At 36.3% G+C, this 16,426-nt stretch overlaps 3 protein-coding genes across 5 annotated transcripts in view; 2 read left to right on the top strand and 1 right to left on the bottom strand.

Annotated features, from left to right (window-relative positions):
• Positions 1-7,908, top strand: part of LOC106110021 (dedicator of cytokinesis protein 7) — a 31,377-nt gene extending 23,469 nt beyond the window's left edge. For all 3 annotated transcript variants that reach the window (XM_013291699.1, XM_013291700.1, XM_013291701.1), the window contains 8 exons: positions 183-354; positions 1,297-1,477; positions 2,435-2,562; positions 3,481-3,546; positions 3,960-4,076; positions 4,420-4,508; positions 5,443-5,589; positions 7,525-7,908. In XM_013291699.1, the coding sequence (XP_013147153.1) occupies positions 183-354; positions 1,297-1,477; positions 2,435-2,562; positions 3,481-3,546; positions 3,960-4,076; positions 4,420-4,508; positions 5,443-5,589; positions 7,525-7,564 (940 nt within the window). In that variant the 3' untranslated portion in view covers positions 7,565-7,908. The remainder of the gene's footprint in view (positions 1-182; positions 355-1,296; positions 1,478-2,434; positions 2,563-3,480; positions 3,547-3,959; positions 4,077-4,419; positions 4,509-5,442; positions 5,590-7,524) is intronic.
• A 674-nt stretch (positions 7,909-8,582) lies between these two features.
• On the bottom strand, positions 8,583-12,572 carry LOC106110013 (chromobox protein homolog 1-like). The gene is made up of 5 exons (XM_013291689.1): positions 12,359-12,572; positions 11,739-11,858; positions 11,210-11,393; positions 9,933-10,039; positions 8,583-9,502 (listed from the first exon to the last, which is right to left on the bottom strand). The coding sequence occupies exons 1-5, from the start codon at positions 12,455-12,457 to the stop codon at positions 9,446-9,448; spliced, it is 567 nt and encodes a 188-aa protein (XP_013147143.1). The 5' UTR covers positions 12,458-12,572; the 3' UTR covers positions 8,583-9,445.
• Positions 12,573-12,862: 290 nt separating this feature from the next.
• LOC106109950 (nuclear factor of activated T-cells, cytoplasmic 2) overlaps positions 12,863-16,426 on the top strand; it is a gene marked incomplete at its 3' end in the record, with an annotated part of 70,440 nt that continues 66,876 nt past the window's right edge. Inside the window, exon 1 of the mRNA XM_013291607.1 lies at positions 12,863-13,377. Coding sequence (XP_013147061.1) covers positions 13,310-13,377 — 68 coding nt within the window. The remainder of the gene's footprint in view (positions 13,378-16,426) is intronic.

Consider the following 16,426-nt stretch of genomic DNA (forward strand, 5'->3'; position numbering starts at 1 on the left):
TAGCTACTAGTCTTGTTTAAAAAAAATACAAATTTAAAATAAGTCTTCTTATGCATTCCCGCGTCTCTGCTACGTTCCAAATCATTCCAGACGTTTCGGAGATTACATTGAAGAAATGCAATGCGACAGATATATTTTGTTTACTGTATATATTTGAAAGTTGAAGCAAGTGTTGTTGTCAGTAAACTGAACGAGGCGTTCCTGCGCATCGAGCAGCTGTCGGGCAAGCGCGTGTTCGGCTCCTACTTCCGCGTCTCCTTCTTCGGCGCGCGCTTCGGCGACCTGCACGCCGAGGAGTTCATCTACAAGGAGCACGCGCTCACCAAGCTGCCCGAGATCTTCAGCAGGCTGGAGGTACACCCCCCTCCCCCCGCCCCCGCCCCGCACCTGCACTTACAGCTACAGTTTGAATGTTTTATATGTCGTAGGAGGTTAGGATATTCCGATGTCAACAGTTTCCTTGTCTCTGGATAATGAAGTGAGTTCTTGCTTTAACCCGCTTTAACATGTTAGCAGTGCAGGACCGCCAGCCCCCAGTAATACCACGACCACACAGAAGACAGGCGTCAAATGGAAGCAATTCCGTGTACAGTCTGATGAGTGTGGTGCCGGAGGCCTAATTTAAGTCCCTTTCTCTTTACCACCCTTTTCTTATAAGGAGAGGTTGGGAAGAGGAAGTGGGTTGACGGTGGAGGAGATGTAGAAGGGGAAATATCCTCTTTATGTGCGTCTCCTCCTCCGTCGTATAAAGGTAGGCAACGCATCTGCAATTGCGAATGTCTATGGGCAGCGGTCGCTTCGCCATTTTAGCGATTTCAGGTGGCCGCTTGCTCGTTTGCCACCTTATATATTGACTCCATCAAATGCCGACAGATGGCGCTGGCGTTACGTAATTCTCTTTAATGTCGGAATGTCGCTAGTGTTGCAATGCTGGCGCTATTATCGCCACGATGGCGCTAGTGTTGCCTCGTTTAGATGTATCAATTGGACGATACGGAATATACAATAGGATGTTGCTTTTATGTGTCTGAACTAAAAAAGGTATATAGTATATGGTTTTGCGTTTAATGGCTGTCCCTTAGTTTGTATAACTCTCTGCTACTTTATTGGTTATCTGTAAGCAGAGGTAGATATTGTCTCATTGCAAGGAACGAAGAAAAAAAAAGTGGAACACTGTGAATTTCCCTGACTGTACATAAGTTACAAATAAACAACACCATTTTCTAATTGAACATTGAATACAAACTGCGTTAACATTGACTACACTAAACTAAACATATATTTGGTATTTTTCAGAACTTCTACGGGTCCCGTTTCGGTGTGGACAACGTGGTAATAATAAAGGACTCCAACACGGTTGACCCCGCCACGCTGGAGCCCGACAAGGCCTACATCCAGATCACCTACGTGGAGCCCTACTTCGAGCCGCACGAGCTGCGCAAACGCGTCACGCACTACGAGCGCAACTATAACATCAGTTAATAATTACACTTACTAATATTATAAATGCGAAAGTTTGGATGGATGGATGGATGTTAGAGTTTGTAGCCTAAACGGCTGGAAGGATCTCGATGAAATTTGTTTAGATGTAGAGGATAGTCTGGAACATATAAGCTACTTTTGTTTTTTTTTGTACCACGCTAACGAAGTCGCGGGCATCAGCTAGTTACTAATAAATAACAATAATATCAGGAATCGAATAAAATACTCGGTATTCAAAAAGTTGTTTAAAAAACCTATTTACGTAGAATTACAGCTAATTTAAATTGACTAAGAAATAAAAATAAAATACTCTCTCTAAAAAGAAAGTCTACAAGTGGGTTTTCTCAAAGAAGGCACAGATTTCTCTACTTTTTATAATACAATATTTTTGTATGTGAAATAACTCAAAAATTACTTAACCGATTTTTAAATTTTTAATAGCTATGTTATTATTGAGTAACATGTTTATTTATTTTTGTAATTTGACGGACGAAGTCGCGACCAACGGCTGATATTAGTAATTTTATTAAACGGAGTACGCTTGCAGATATTCCTTACTTTACCTTTCACCTGAGTCCTATATTTGCGTTACATCAATCGATCGAACTGAAAACAGTTACTGATGTATTAACATTGCTGAGAACGAAAATCGCATTTAAAAAAATGTCTGTCTGTCCGCAAGTTGCGTTAGTTACCGGTAATCTCTGAAACGTTTGGGCAGATTTTGACCAGACTTTCATTGGAGGGTAACTGACACGGACGGGCATATTATAGGCTTTTTTTTTAATTCCGCGCTGTCAAAATGGCAACGGGAGCGCTATCTCAGGAATGGGTGGCCCAATTTGGACCGGTCTTTGACTGAAAGATAGCTGGTAGAAGGTAGATGCACGTGGGAATATGATGTAAAGTTTGCGGGCGACAGTTATAAATAGAATGTAATGCGTGTGCGCAGAACGGTTCATGTACGCGACGCCGTTCACGGTGTGCGGGCGAGCGCACGGCGCGCTGGCCGAGCAGTGCAAGCGCAAGACCATCCTCACCACCGCGCACCACTTCCCCTACGTCAAGACACGCATACAGGTACCCCACTACTTAAATGACCACCTGAATCCGCCAAAATGGCGAAGCAAACACTGCCATAGACATCCGTAATAGGCAATATTCATATGACGCCAAATTGTACCAAACTTTTTTTAAGTAAACTTTATTACTATAAAAACAGTCCTGCAAAGATTTTTTTAAAATAATGTGATTTAGTGGCAAAATTTAATCATTAAAAAGTGTCTTTTTTCAAATTCCCTCGCTAAGTTCTAAAACGTACACTATTGGTCGAAGCAAGTGACTTATCTAATATGGCGTCGCTGTGTTCACAATACACAGTTCATTTACGTTAGTTTATATAGAAATACACTCTTGAAGTGTTTTACTGTAAACACGATATCAAAACCAACTTTAAAATAAAAAAAAATCTTGAATAGAATTATTAATTACCACTTATTTGTACCAGGAATAATAAAAATTAATCGATTTTTGACTTTTTGACCTTGAGTTTTGTTGTTTTTTACATCGCAGTGACGTCTGAGCGTATGTTATGAATGGAATGAGACGATTCACGTCAATTGTCTCATGACAACTCCGGTTGTGTTAAAACATTATTTTATTATTTTTAGCTCAATGGTTGAATATTAAACCCACCCTTAATTGATGGAGGAGGAGACGCTATGTGCGTAAAGATATTAAGAGGATATTTCCCCTTCCTATGCGTCTCCGCGCCGTCAAATCCACTTTCCATTTCCATCCTTTCTCATCAAAAAAAGAGTGGAAAGGAAAAGGGACCTAAGTTGGGCCTCCGGCACCACACTCATCAGACTGTACGCGGAATTTCTTCCACTTGACGCCTGTACTGTGTGGTCGTGGTATTACTGGGGGCGAGCCCTACAGTGCAAAGATGTTAAAGCGGGCTCTACCACTGTTAAATTCCATTTGTTATATTTCCAGGTTGTACAACGGACTCAAATCATTCTCTCGCCAATCGAAGTCGCCATTGAAGATATACAAAAGAAGGTAACAATTGCATTAAAGTTATATCTTTGGCCCATGACTCTACATAGAAGAAAAAGGGGTCTGTGTTCTTCTAGATTATGTTCTACGTCTGTGTCAATTTTCATCAAGGTGAACTAAGTTGTTCTGGAGATGCAAACATCCATCCATCTAATCATATTAGTAAGAACATTTAGCGTAAACGAATCTTACTAATATTATAAATGCGAAAGTTTAGGTGGATGGATGTTTGTTTAAGTTTGTAGCCTAAACGGCTGAACGGATTTCAATGAAATTTGACATATAGAGGATAGTCTGGAAGAACACATAAGCTACTTGGTTTTTTAATTCCATGCGTATGGAGTCGCGGGAGAAAGCTAGTAGATATGTAAATAAATATTAATATGGTTTTAAAAGTGTAACATTAATGTAATAAGATCGCGGAGCTGGCGGCGGCGACGTGCCAGGAGCCTGCTGACCCCAAGATGCTGCAGATGGTGGTGCAGGGCTGCATCGGCACCACCGTCAACCAGGGGCCGCTGGAACTCGCACAGGTACCACCCACTACCTCCTCCTTTCATACATGTATCCGGCTCGAAGGACCAGAAAATCGCCGGTACAATTCTTATGTCAAAGTTCAAATGAGGTTCTTTGACTAACAATTTTGCTTCTTTGCTGCTATTGGCTTGTAGTTTTTGTCTCTTTCTCTCATGATTATCTTTTCTATTAATCCTACCCCTGTGTAAAAATATATAGCCAAAAAAGTGTCGGAAGTGTAAGGCTATTTAAAAAAAAACGAATTATTCAATAATATGTTTTGATTGACTTTCCTATGTAATAAAGTGTGTGTTTACGCTTTATTATATTGTATAGACAACGCGATTATGTACTGTGCAGGTGTTCCTGGCGCCGGTGGCGGAGGGCCGGCAGCCCCCCACGCGCCTCACCAACAAGCTGCGTCTCGCATTCAAAGATTTCTCCAAAAAGTAACTTTCAACATTTCACACATCATTTTATATTCCACAGAATAATAATAATTACCTTATGTTTCGCAACGAGACAAAATTCCCCACATATAATTACGTAACAATGAGTTATGGCCCTAGTTTGGACACAGTCCCTTGCCAAAGGGGAAAATTAATAAAGTATTTTTTTAGCGAACTATTAAATCTTGTCGCGTTATTAAGGAAAACAAGCACATCAGCTGGCTTCAGTTCATTATCTGCCTTCGACTTGACTGCTTCCTAAACTTCTGGGCAGCAGATACTCTGACCCCCAGACGGCACTCTCCTTCGACTGCCTCATGTAGGAGCAACTTCCACATCCAAGGAGGAACAGTAGTCACAAGGAACAATAATAATGGAAAACTTCAGCCTCAGCGAAAATAAAGGGTCAACGTTTTTTTCATAACACGTGTCTGGCTGTCAAAAGTGACAGATCATGTTTCTCTTTTTTTTAATCTTTTGACAGACACATTACAATCTATACAAGAGAATCTTACTTCTTACTAATATTATAAATGCGAAAGTTTAGATGGATGTTTGTTAGCGTTTGTAGCCTAAACGGCTGAACGGATCTCCATGAAATTTGGCACAGGTTTAGAGCATAGTCTGGAAGAACACATAGGCTACTTTTTATCCCGGGAATAGTTACGGTTCCCGTGGGATTTATTAGTTTAGTTTTTTAATGTTTACTCGATCATTCTGCAACGGTTCAACATATCTTATTGAAATTTGGCACAGATATAAAACAAAGTCTGGAGTACACATGGGATAAGCTTCATCCCCGAGACATGTCCGGTTCCCGAGGGATACGTAACTTTGTAATTTATATAGTTTGTATGTTTTCTAATACCACGCGGACGATGTCGCGGGCAACAGCTCGTTTTAAAATAAATGTCTGTTATGTATGTTTGTGTAGATGTGCGGACGCGCTGCGCAAGAACAAGAACCTGATCGGCAGCGACCAGCGCGAGTACCAGCGCGAGCTGGAGCGCAACTTCCAGCGCTTCACGGAGCGCCTGGCGCCGCTCGCCGCGCACACGCCCGGACACGTCGCCATGCTCAGGTACTGCAGCCGACACCGCCCTCTATTTATTTAACACTTTTGTACATATAATACAAGAAAGGTAAAATTATGTAACATTAGACTTGCGCAAGGGCGGCCTTATCGCTAGAAGCGATCTCTTCTAGGCAACCCAGTGGGACAGGAGAAGCAAGACACACAAGGGTATATAATAGATATATAAAAAACATATAATATATATGTCGGAGTTGACTTTCTCCCCGACATCATTGCTACCGGGTCTTGGTTTCGTGGGCGTCATTTAGGTGAAGTGCAAGCATCAAAACACCAGAGACACGGATTAATACAATATATTTCGGAATCTACACTTATCACATAGCAAATCAACAACACCGACGGAGCAGCGGGTTCGTGGCACCGTTCTTACTTCTACTATACTACTCTCCTCAATCGACTCGCCACTTTGCCAACACGCACCACAACATGTCACTACAAACGCCGCCCTCTAAGCACTGAACTGCGCCTCGACCCCGCTCGACCTAATAAGGGCCACTCGGGGCGCTTGCTCTGCTCTCATTGGTCGTATGCAAGTTGACGTACTTGTAATTTTAAAAAGAACTAAATACAAATGACATCGAGTTTCTACTTTCGAGAAAAAAGGAATTAAACTAATAATATTATCTTAAACAATATTGAAACGTAAGACAATAACGTTTGTTACACATAAAGCAACAATCAATTTATAGCTTCCTATGACATATATAATACGTACATTGACGGCTTACATAGATTCCAATTAATAACTTTACAGTTTTTGACTTACTTACTTACTTTACGTATTTGAAAAATATCCTATCTTTTAATGTATTAGCTACTAGCTGTTCCCATGCGACTTCATCTGCATGAAATGATAAAAATTTCATTTTATTGTTCACATTTGTCAAATTATCAATTGCAAATGTCAAAATGACATGACATGATGTCAAACCATGGCAACCTTGTCTTTGATGTTGGCAACAACTTAGGGTCTCTTTCCCACATTAGAGTTTTTATCCAAAATATTTACCCCTAAGTTTAACGGCGTGAAAATTTATAGCCTATAGCGTGACGTTAGTATAGGGCTTTTTATTAAAAAAAAGAGTTAATCCAAAATGCTGTGTTTGCTGACATCTTAGACAACAAAGAAGTCTGTTTTTACGCTTCATTATAATAGTATAGATGAAGGAAAATGGTCCTTCGAGTCGGATCTGATCGTAATACAAAGTTTACAAACCAAAAGTATATATCATAAGTGAGGATTCAAAAGTAAATAAACTTTGTTAATAATGTGTATAGCATAACTATGTATTGTTCATATTCTAGCGGAAATATTAAATACTAGCTGATGCTCGCGACTTTGCCCGCGTGAAATTAAAATATAATCCAAAATCTAACTTATGTTACTGACAAATAAATTACCTTTCTAATGAAGAATTATTAAAATCGGCTCAGTTTTTAGTTGAGTCGAATACAAACTAAATTCCAAAAGAACAAATCTTTCCATTTTAAATATTGACATAGAATTGGGTGTGGTATAAAAATTTGAGAGCATCGGTGGCTCAGTGGTTTGAACACTTGTAATCTACTGGTCTTGGGTTCGAATCCTGCTATGTACCAATGTGATTTTCGATTTTTCGAATTTTCATATGTACAAAATTTTCCCGACGTTCTTACGGTGAAGGAAAACATCGTGATGCAACCTGCACATAGCGGCGAAGAAATTCAAAGATATGTGTGAAGTCCACCAACCCGCACTTGGCCAGTGTGGTTGACTATGGGCTAGTCACCCCTTATTAGGGTAGGCTCCGAGCCCCTCGGTGGGGACGTATAGTGAGCTGGTGATGATGATGATAATGATAAAAATTTTAATGTACTGGCAACACTTTTCTCAATTTACTGTTTAATGCTTTTATTGAAATATAGTGTTTATAATTTCAGCAACGGCCTGAACAAGCACGATTATAAATATCAAGCTTAAATCATCGGATTGAAGGAAAACTTGACTTCAAGAAAACTATATTTGTAATGAGATGTAGTATATTTTTTATAATATTGTCATTTAGAAATTGTAACAAGAATGTAGCATCAATATTATTGAATTCGATTTCTACGTATCGATTTCGTTATTTCATAGTTTTTTAGGAAAATAAAAATTTTACTTATGCATTTATTACTGTGAATCTTTTCTACTTGTATTTTAGAATTAAGCTTTATTTTATTTCTCTAATATAGTTAGGTTCTGTCCCGCCACTGGCTGATAGAGGCTCAGATAGCTTAAAAATGACGTCACTGTCAGATAAGGGAACAAAATCCGATTTTCCATTACATTTTTTACAGGTTGGATTGTTATCAGACAGTTTACAATTTGGTGGGACAGGCCTTTATTTTTGTAAATAATGCATTGTAATGCCAAAAGATTTCAGCTCTCAAAATATCGGTATCGTTTTATTATTTTTTAAGTATACAGAAATGAATTAATATTATATATAGGTATTTATATAGGTATATATAGGTATTTTTATTATAAAAATTATTTTTATTTTTGGATTTAGATTTGCATAAAGTTCACTGTACATTCAGTTTTTACTGAAAAAATATATTGTACAGTTAAATCTTACAACTGGAGGCAAATTTGTCAAACTTTACAGTTCTGTGTTACCTGTCAGATTTAATTGTACTGTTTAACTTTTCAGTAAAAACTTAAGTTTTTAAAATAGAGATATTTGAATCAGCACATTTATACGCACTATTTGTTTATTTTCTAAGACTGTTCATACATTTGTATGTATATCTTTAATTACATTGTAAACAATTATTTAAAATTTCTTCTGTGAACAATTTTTTATGATTGATGCAGAAATATGGATTTTTTCAGGTTTTTACTTGTAAACATGTATTTCGATTTGCAGTTATTTTAGTATATTTGTGTAGTAATATATCGTTAAATGTATTCTTTCTTATTCTGATATATTTTATTGATACTCAAATAAAACAATTATTTATATTAAAGTAGTTTTATTATAAACATCACATGCATGTCACGCAGGCTTACTGAGTGCAAGTAACTTCTCAACATTTATATTCATTTGAAAAACAAAAATAGTCATTTCAAAAAGTTTCTTGCCTTATAACTGACAATATTCTACAAAAATACAGAAAAAAAACATACAGACGAATTGAGTACCTCCTTTTGGGAAGTCGGTCAAAAAATAAACTACAGTCAAACGAAATTGATCCCAATTTTATTAAAACGACAGAATTTCTTTTTTCCGTCACAAAGTTTTCATTAACACTGTTTTATTCAACAATTTACCTAAAATTGTTTATCTAAGATATTTCCAACACAATTAGAACAAAGTGACTTTTCATTAAATGTTTTGCAGTTGTAAGTTCAGAAACATTTCTTCCGCATGTAAAAAATAAATTTACTAGAAATTTTATACATTTTCTATGACAGTATAGAAATATCTTGTTGAAGTCTTCACACTAAAAGTTACTTCATAAATCTATATACTGATATTTCAACATTAGTCAATACATATACATTACACTAGAAAATTACATAAAAAGATTATATTCCAAAACAAAAAAAAAACATTATTTTGAAAATGGAATCCTAAGTAACTGAAATTTAATGAACTGTTAAAAAAATAACACTTGTTACCTTCAAAGTATCACTTGTGTAATAAATACATTGGTAGGGAACTGTTCACATTTGTTGCAATACTGCAAGTTCATCGAACACAAACTTCACAACACTTGTACACCACACATATAACTATATAAGCCCTTACAACCAATTAACACTAAATTTAGTAAGTTTCTTGTATCAAGTCCATTTGAGTCATGTACTGCGATATTATTCAGATTCTGTTGGCGTGTGCCAAGTCAGCCGCTCTTCATAGAATGAAATTACCTGAAAATTTATCAATAACTCATTTTTCACGCATTTCACTTGTACACACTAGCTGTTGCCCGCTACTTCGTTCGCAATTTCAAAAAATAGTAATAAAAAAGTAGCTTATAATATGGCTGTCTACACCTTTCAGTGAAAGTCTGGTCGAAATCTTGCAGCTGTTTCAGAGATTACAGCTTGTGGACAGACAAAAATTTTTTAAATGCATTTTCGTTATCAGCAACGCAAATACATCTACCTTCCCGAAATTTGGAATTTTTCTTTTGATATTACAGACACTCCCATTTTATTATATTTATAGATAGAATATAGAATAGATTTTCCAAATATCTAATTGGCTAATATAATATATTTTATTATCTGGACAATCACTGGCTTATGGTTTTTTCATTATTCAAATTCAACTATTAAGTAAATTAACCAGACTCACTTGTTGAGGACATTTAACATTGGCTACTTTGGCGGGGACCAGCTCGGCTTCATCAGAGTCCATCCATTTTATTAGGAACATTAATTCACCTGTAGCATCTGATGCACCTGCAATTACAATTTACATATATATATTTATATAAATAATAATTTTATTATCTACATAAACTAGTTTTCTTCAACTAGAGAGAGATGGATGGATTGCGTGAAAGGTGACATGATCAAGGGAGTGTTGATGATGCGCCGACCCTACTGGAGTAGGATAAGGAGGGAGATGATGATGTAAACTAGCTTTCACCAGCGACTTCCTCTGCATGGAATTTGAAAAACCTAGCACACAGTAGAACCTAGATAAGTTAAAGTCCAAGGGAAACACAAAATATTTTAAGTTATAGAGGTTTTAAGTTATCTAGGGTCTATGTTGTAGAGGTTTTGGGTTCTGATGGGAAGGGAACATATTATTTTTTTAAGTTACCAATGTTTGAGTTATCGAGGTTCTACTGTAGTAGCATGAGTGTTTTTTCAGACTGTGTTATATATCTGTGACAAATTTCATTGACAATCATTTAGTAGTTCTGGCTATACTATCAAACAAACATCCGTCCATCTGAACTTTCGCATTTGTACCATTAGTTTAGATATCACAATTTTTATCTTTTATGCCACTGGATGAAAACTATGGATCGAAACGGTAGATAAGGTTTGTGTTGGAATTTTAAAAACCAAATAAAAAAGTTACTTGGGTTACAACTGTCAGCTTACATTGAGACATTTGATATCAGACTTCTGACATTGTTTTAAGTATTATATTGCAACAAGAGTATGATATGTACTGTATGCAAATTTTTGTTAAATGGACAATTCATAAATATTGGATTTATTTATATTTATAACTATATGCTCATGACATCCACTAGATAAAATTTAAAAATATAGCCTATATTACTCGGCAATAATATAGCTTTTTAATGGTGAAAGAATTTTTGAAATCTGCCCAGTATATTTTGAGTTATTTAATTACGTACAAAAATACAAATCTTTCCTCTTATAACATTAGCACAGATTAATATTATTAACGGTGAAGAAAACATTGAGATGCAACCTGCACATATCGGCGAAGAAATTCAAAGATATGTGTGAAGTCCACCAACCCACACTTGGCCAGCGTGGTTGACTATGGCCTAGTCACCCTTATTTAGGGTAGGCTCCGAGCCCCTCGTTGGGGATGTATAGTGAGCTGGTGATGATGGTGAATATTATTAACAATACCAAACTTACCAATGATTTTTTCAGCTTTTAAACCTTTATCAAAGCCTGATTTTTCATCCTTTTCACGCTTGTTTTCTTTAGGTTCCTCAACAGAGGAGACACTGGTGCCGCGGCCCTTGCGTCCCGACACACTCGTCTCCACACTTGACTCTCGAACTCGTTTCTTGCCTCTTTCTTCAGTCTTTTTGGATTTCTATAATAAAATAACAATTTTAAGCAAACCTTATTATGAAACTATTAGTCTCCTAATTTCTTGAAAAATCATCAATATACTTGTACAGTATAAACAAAGTTTGACAGAAAACCTATTAGTTTAAGTATTTTTCCATTTTGTTTTGTATTGATACTTAGGAATCTCCCTAAATTAAATTTTTTTTTTTTGAAAAAAGCTTCCCTTAATATCTATTTAACGCAATTACTAAATGCATCAATAATTTTGGTGGCTCAAAGTTGCATATCTGCTCTCCCTATATACCTTAATGTCCTGCCGCACAACTATACTATCTGCCCAACATTCGCCAAGCCGCAAGACACCTACCTCTTTTTCCTTTCTATTTTCTTCAAATGTTTTGATCAACTCTTCGCAATCGAGATTTTCAACAGGCTCCCATGTGCTCTCGTCTTCTCTGTAGCCCTTCCACTTTAGCAGATATTGGATCTAAAACAACATGAGGTGACACAGCAGAAACAAATGAGAAACTTCTCCTGTTTGAAGTCTATTAAAAATGATTTTAAAGCCAGGCAGGCCTTTTTGCAATTGAGACATCTTAATACAAGTAATTATTCTATTTGTTACATTTTATTGAACAGCTTTCATGCATTGAGATCAGTAAATAAAATCTTCCTCAGTTTGTTTACATAAATATGGCTTAGCGCACAGCATAGTTGTGCGACTCCTAACTAAATCGTAGTAGATTTAGCAACAATAATGTCTGAACTGTCTGCTTCATGTAACATAAGTAATCTAATTGAATGCAAAAGCTGAAGTATTTAAATAAAAGTTCGCGTCATATATCCAAAACAATACATTTCAAGTGAAGCAATGTATCATTTTGAATAATTAATCACTTAAATTATACGTATATAACACAGAAATTATAAGTAACCTGTTAAAATTGGTTTGTAAAATATCAAAATTCAAAATTCGACTAAACTAACCTTTCCTTTGACTATTTTTTTATCAAGCACTTTTTCCACTACGTATTCTTCTTCGCTGGACGGATCACTTGTTTCGCCTTTTTTGTCCTTTTTGCCCATTTCTAATACAATTATGGAACAAGTTTTATAACAGTTACGCTAAACGCTTCCAAACGCTTCCGAAATAACCGTCCGAAAAGCGCTTCTATTTTTTCTGAATGTATCAAAATGGCGCGCTGTCAAATTCGATTGACATTAAACTACGTGTAAAACCTATTCGTGAAATGAAATGTATTAATTCCTTTAAAATATAATCAATGTTTTAAATATCTTGTATTTCACAATCCTTTTTGTAATACTCCATTCACTTAATCATGTTTATTGTAATAAAAAGAAATATTAATGTAAAAACAAATTAGTTTCCCCAGCTATAGCTAACTTCATTAGGTGGTTTGTCAAATTCTATAATTCTCGTTTGACAGCAGTCACCTGGACATTTGACGCGAGCTGTCACTCGCAAATTGGCGTTCCGACTCTGCTTCAGTTCAGTTCCAATTTGTTGTTGATTCGTTGATATGATTGTTGGATCGGTGTCAGTTAACAAGTGGAGTGGACTCACGCATACCATCAAATGAAACGATCTAGCGGTGTGTTGTTTCGTAGATTGTATTTAAAGGTTTAATTGTGTGTTCTAACAAAATATCAAGAAGTTATATGAGTGGTCATAGTGTTTTGTGAACATTTTCTAAATCTATATAGTTAGGGCAATTATTATAAGACAGTAAGATAACAAGTTTTTGTGTCGTTTCGAGTGCTTTCAAATTGACTTTTGACGTCACGTACGGCGACCGAACGGTTCGCACCGAAGATTATGTAGGAACTGCGTGTTTATAATCTTCGAAAACGTTTGTTGCTTAAATTGGATGTTGAATGGATCACACGACGTGAGCGTGTTGGAAATATGCTTTTGAAATGTACAGCAGACGGGAGACGGATCAAAGTGAACGGAGCTCCGGTGGGGCAAGGGAATGTAGCGAGAGGTTGGTATTGACCTGGTTACTTACTATTTGTTTTTATAGTGGTCCTCATCCTTCTTGCTTCCGATATCTTCGTCACGCACAGAACGTTATCATAAAAATATTCAAACATTTAATCTGCGAGCACAACCTGTTGCTTCTGTTTGACAAGTCGGTAATTATTGTTTGTGTAAACAGATTATTCATTCGCATGCTCAGCAAATTGTACGTTCTTTGTGCTAAAAATATAGTATTTGGCTATTATACTGAGTTTTTAAACCATGACATTGCCTTGAAATATTATCTTAATTTTAAACTTTTTTCGTTTGAAATACCATACTGAATCTGGCTCTATTACGTTACAATTAATTAAGCGCTTGCTAGGAATCTCCTTGATTACGAGCTCTTTACATAATAATGTTATAGTATGGACTCAACATAGGAAATGTTAACATATAAGATAAATAACTATAAAATATAGCAGTTAGAGACGATTCAGTCGACTAGTTAATTAATACTTTCACAGCGCGAGTTTCGTTTTGCTTTCTTGTTTCACCTGATAGTCACGTATGTGTAGACTTGTTGAACGCCTTCCGTGTTCAACTTCAGACGATTGACGGATATATGTACAGTCGGGGACACTGGCGGTGGTGAGCTAAAATTTTTTGAAAAATTTCAAACGAGACGTGGATTAAAATCAATACAACGTAGCTTATAAATGTGTCTGTACGAAAAGTCGGTTCGTGATACAAGGCTTCTTTTCATTTTTATCCGTTCGTTTTTACCGCATACTGCTATATAATTAGTTATTTGTAGAAAGGCTTTGTCTCGTTGCAGAAGGCAATTTTTTAAGTGGGACACCGCTGATTTCCGCGATTGTACATCTGAAAGGAAGACATCACACTCGCTCTCTTTGTAGAAAGAGAGACAGAAGTATGTCCTTGTTCGACTAGTGAAAAGAGGCGGTCGCCTAGGGAACCCTTAATCCTCGTGTTTTTAAGCCAGTTTAGCCGAGAGATTTTCCTTAGCAACCTGGATTACATAATTTTATACTCTTTTGAAGATGAGTCATTTTATGTTTCTGACATTTTTAGTACTTTACAGAATATATGGATAGAATACGTGAAAGATCTGCGTAAGAAGGCGAAGATTTATATAGATAGAGTATTGAAGAGTAATACAAACTGTGTCGACCCTCCATAAAGATTACGTATATAAGAGTGAACTTTTGCTTTAGAATCAATAAAATGTAGCGGAGAGATTGGTTTGTAATTTTTTTACACTCTTTTATCCCTCAAGTTTACAGGCGTGATTGCTTACTATAATCAATGTTGGTATTCGTATTGTTTGCGTTCTACGAATGCGTCCGCGTCCGGTAACCTTACTCTGCGACACAGTAAAATTATAAAAATGTTATCGCCTCAGCTAACATCCGTTGAATCGGGCGTTCTATGATTGAGTGAGTACTTAAATTAACACGTTTACTGCCGCAAGTAAAATCATAATTCTTCATCTCGTCGGCGGCGCCCAAATGAGCCCCCAATGATATTTTCGATAGTATGTAGCAAGTTTTTCTAGACCCACAAGCACTAGGATAAATTAAATTGCTACAATTTTGTGGAAAGTGAGCGAGTTCATAATTCGTAATTAAAACTACGCCACCCAAACACCGCAAGAAAATTGCTAATAGTAGTAAGTACTGTCTGCATATACAATACTAAAAGCGTTAGAAGTTTTAAGTTTTGTAGTAAATAAGTATGGTGTGCAAAATTGTAAAACGGTGTATTTGAGGTGCAAAACAATATCTGTTAGCATTCTAGTTGCGTATTGATGTAATTTATAAGTTCTTAGAAAAAAAATTACGCTTCACCGTGGCATACGCTTCCGCGTTACGCAAGTAGTGTTTTTGTGGTATACACTTAATTGAAAAAAACTAGGAGATTGAATTAAACCATCAGTAGTTCAGTTATAAATTATAGAATTCGTTTTAAAAGGGGCAGACAAGCAATGTGTCGCTAACTATAAGTGCGGGAATACACATGCAACTAAAATGTTCATATAACGTCTCTATAAAAATATCATGTCGTATTTAATTTTCTACTCATGCTTGTAACTGGCATAACTAGTAACTAGCATGCAAATATCGCTGGCATGTGTATTCTAACCCTTAATTCTGGATACTGTCCATAACTTCAAATGACCAACTTTTAAAGGCAGACTTTACTTGAGTTCGGACTGTTATATTTAAATGTAGACTTTCTCGATAATCCGTAATTAAGGTAGCCACTTAGTCTAGTTAGGACATTAAGATAGACTTCTTAATGACTGTGCAGCAGTAATTAACCGTGTGTGAGGTTAAATGACGATATTCTAGGGAAGTTAATACCGGCCTTCCCGCAGCTTCCGTAACTATCACGTGTGTCTCGGAATAAATAAACCTTGCTTTTATTGCGTTATCATAGAACAAGTTAGATGCGAACTTCTATTAAAGATTTTCCTCTTGATTCGAGGAAACGACTTAGTTCTCGGTAAATTGTCACGTGTTATGTAGACTTATAAAAGAATGAACGCGTAAATGATCACTTTCTAAAACGTTACAAAAGTAATTCTAGTCGGATATTATTATTTAAAAAAAATCATTTTTGAAATCGACCTTTATAGATATTCCACACAATTCGCTGTTTAGAAATGACAGTTTTTTTTCGTTCCGATATAATAACACTAGTTGTTACTGTCGGCTAATAGCCCCTGCAGATTCCAGACTATCGGCCGACAGTCTTGGCCGTCGAGCCGACTAAACTATCCGCCGATAAAATCTGTAGTCTGCGACGGTTCTTGTTCTATCTTTATACCGTCAGTGCCAAAATGGCGAAAATTAAATGAGAACAAAATACTAGTAGCGTCAGTGAAAAGAATGTCTGTGTTTGAAACCCGTTAACAAAAGAAGTCCGAATGAAAAGAATTGCTTACGTTCACAGACTAGTTATCGAGATAGACAAAACGTTCCTGTTAAAATATTTAATTTAATTATACTGCATCATTCGTTTGTCTAATTGACTACTTTAGTATTTAA

The sequence above is a fragment of the Papilio polytes genome, unplaced genomic scaffold (genome assembly GCF_000836215.1).
Source record: "Papilio polytes unplaced genomic scaffold, Ppol_1.0 DF820956.1, whole genome shotgun sequence".
In the NCBI taxonomy this organism is placed as follows: domain Eukaryota; kingdom Metazoa; phylum Arthropoda; class Insecta; order Lepidoptera; family Papilionidae; genus Papilio; species Papilio polytes.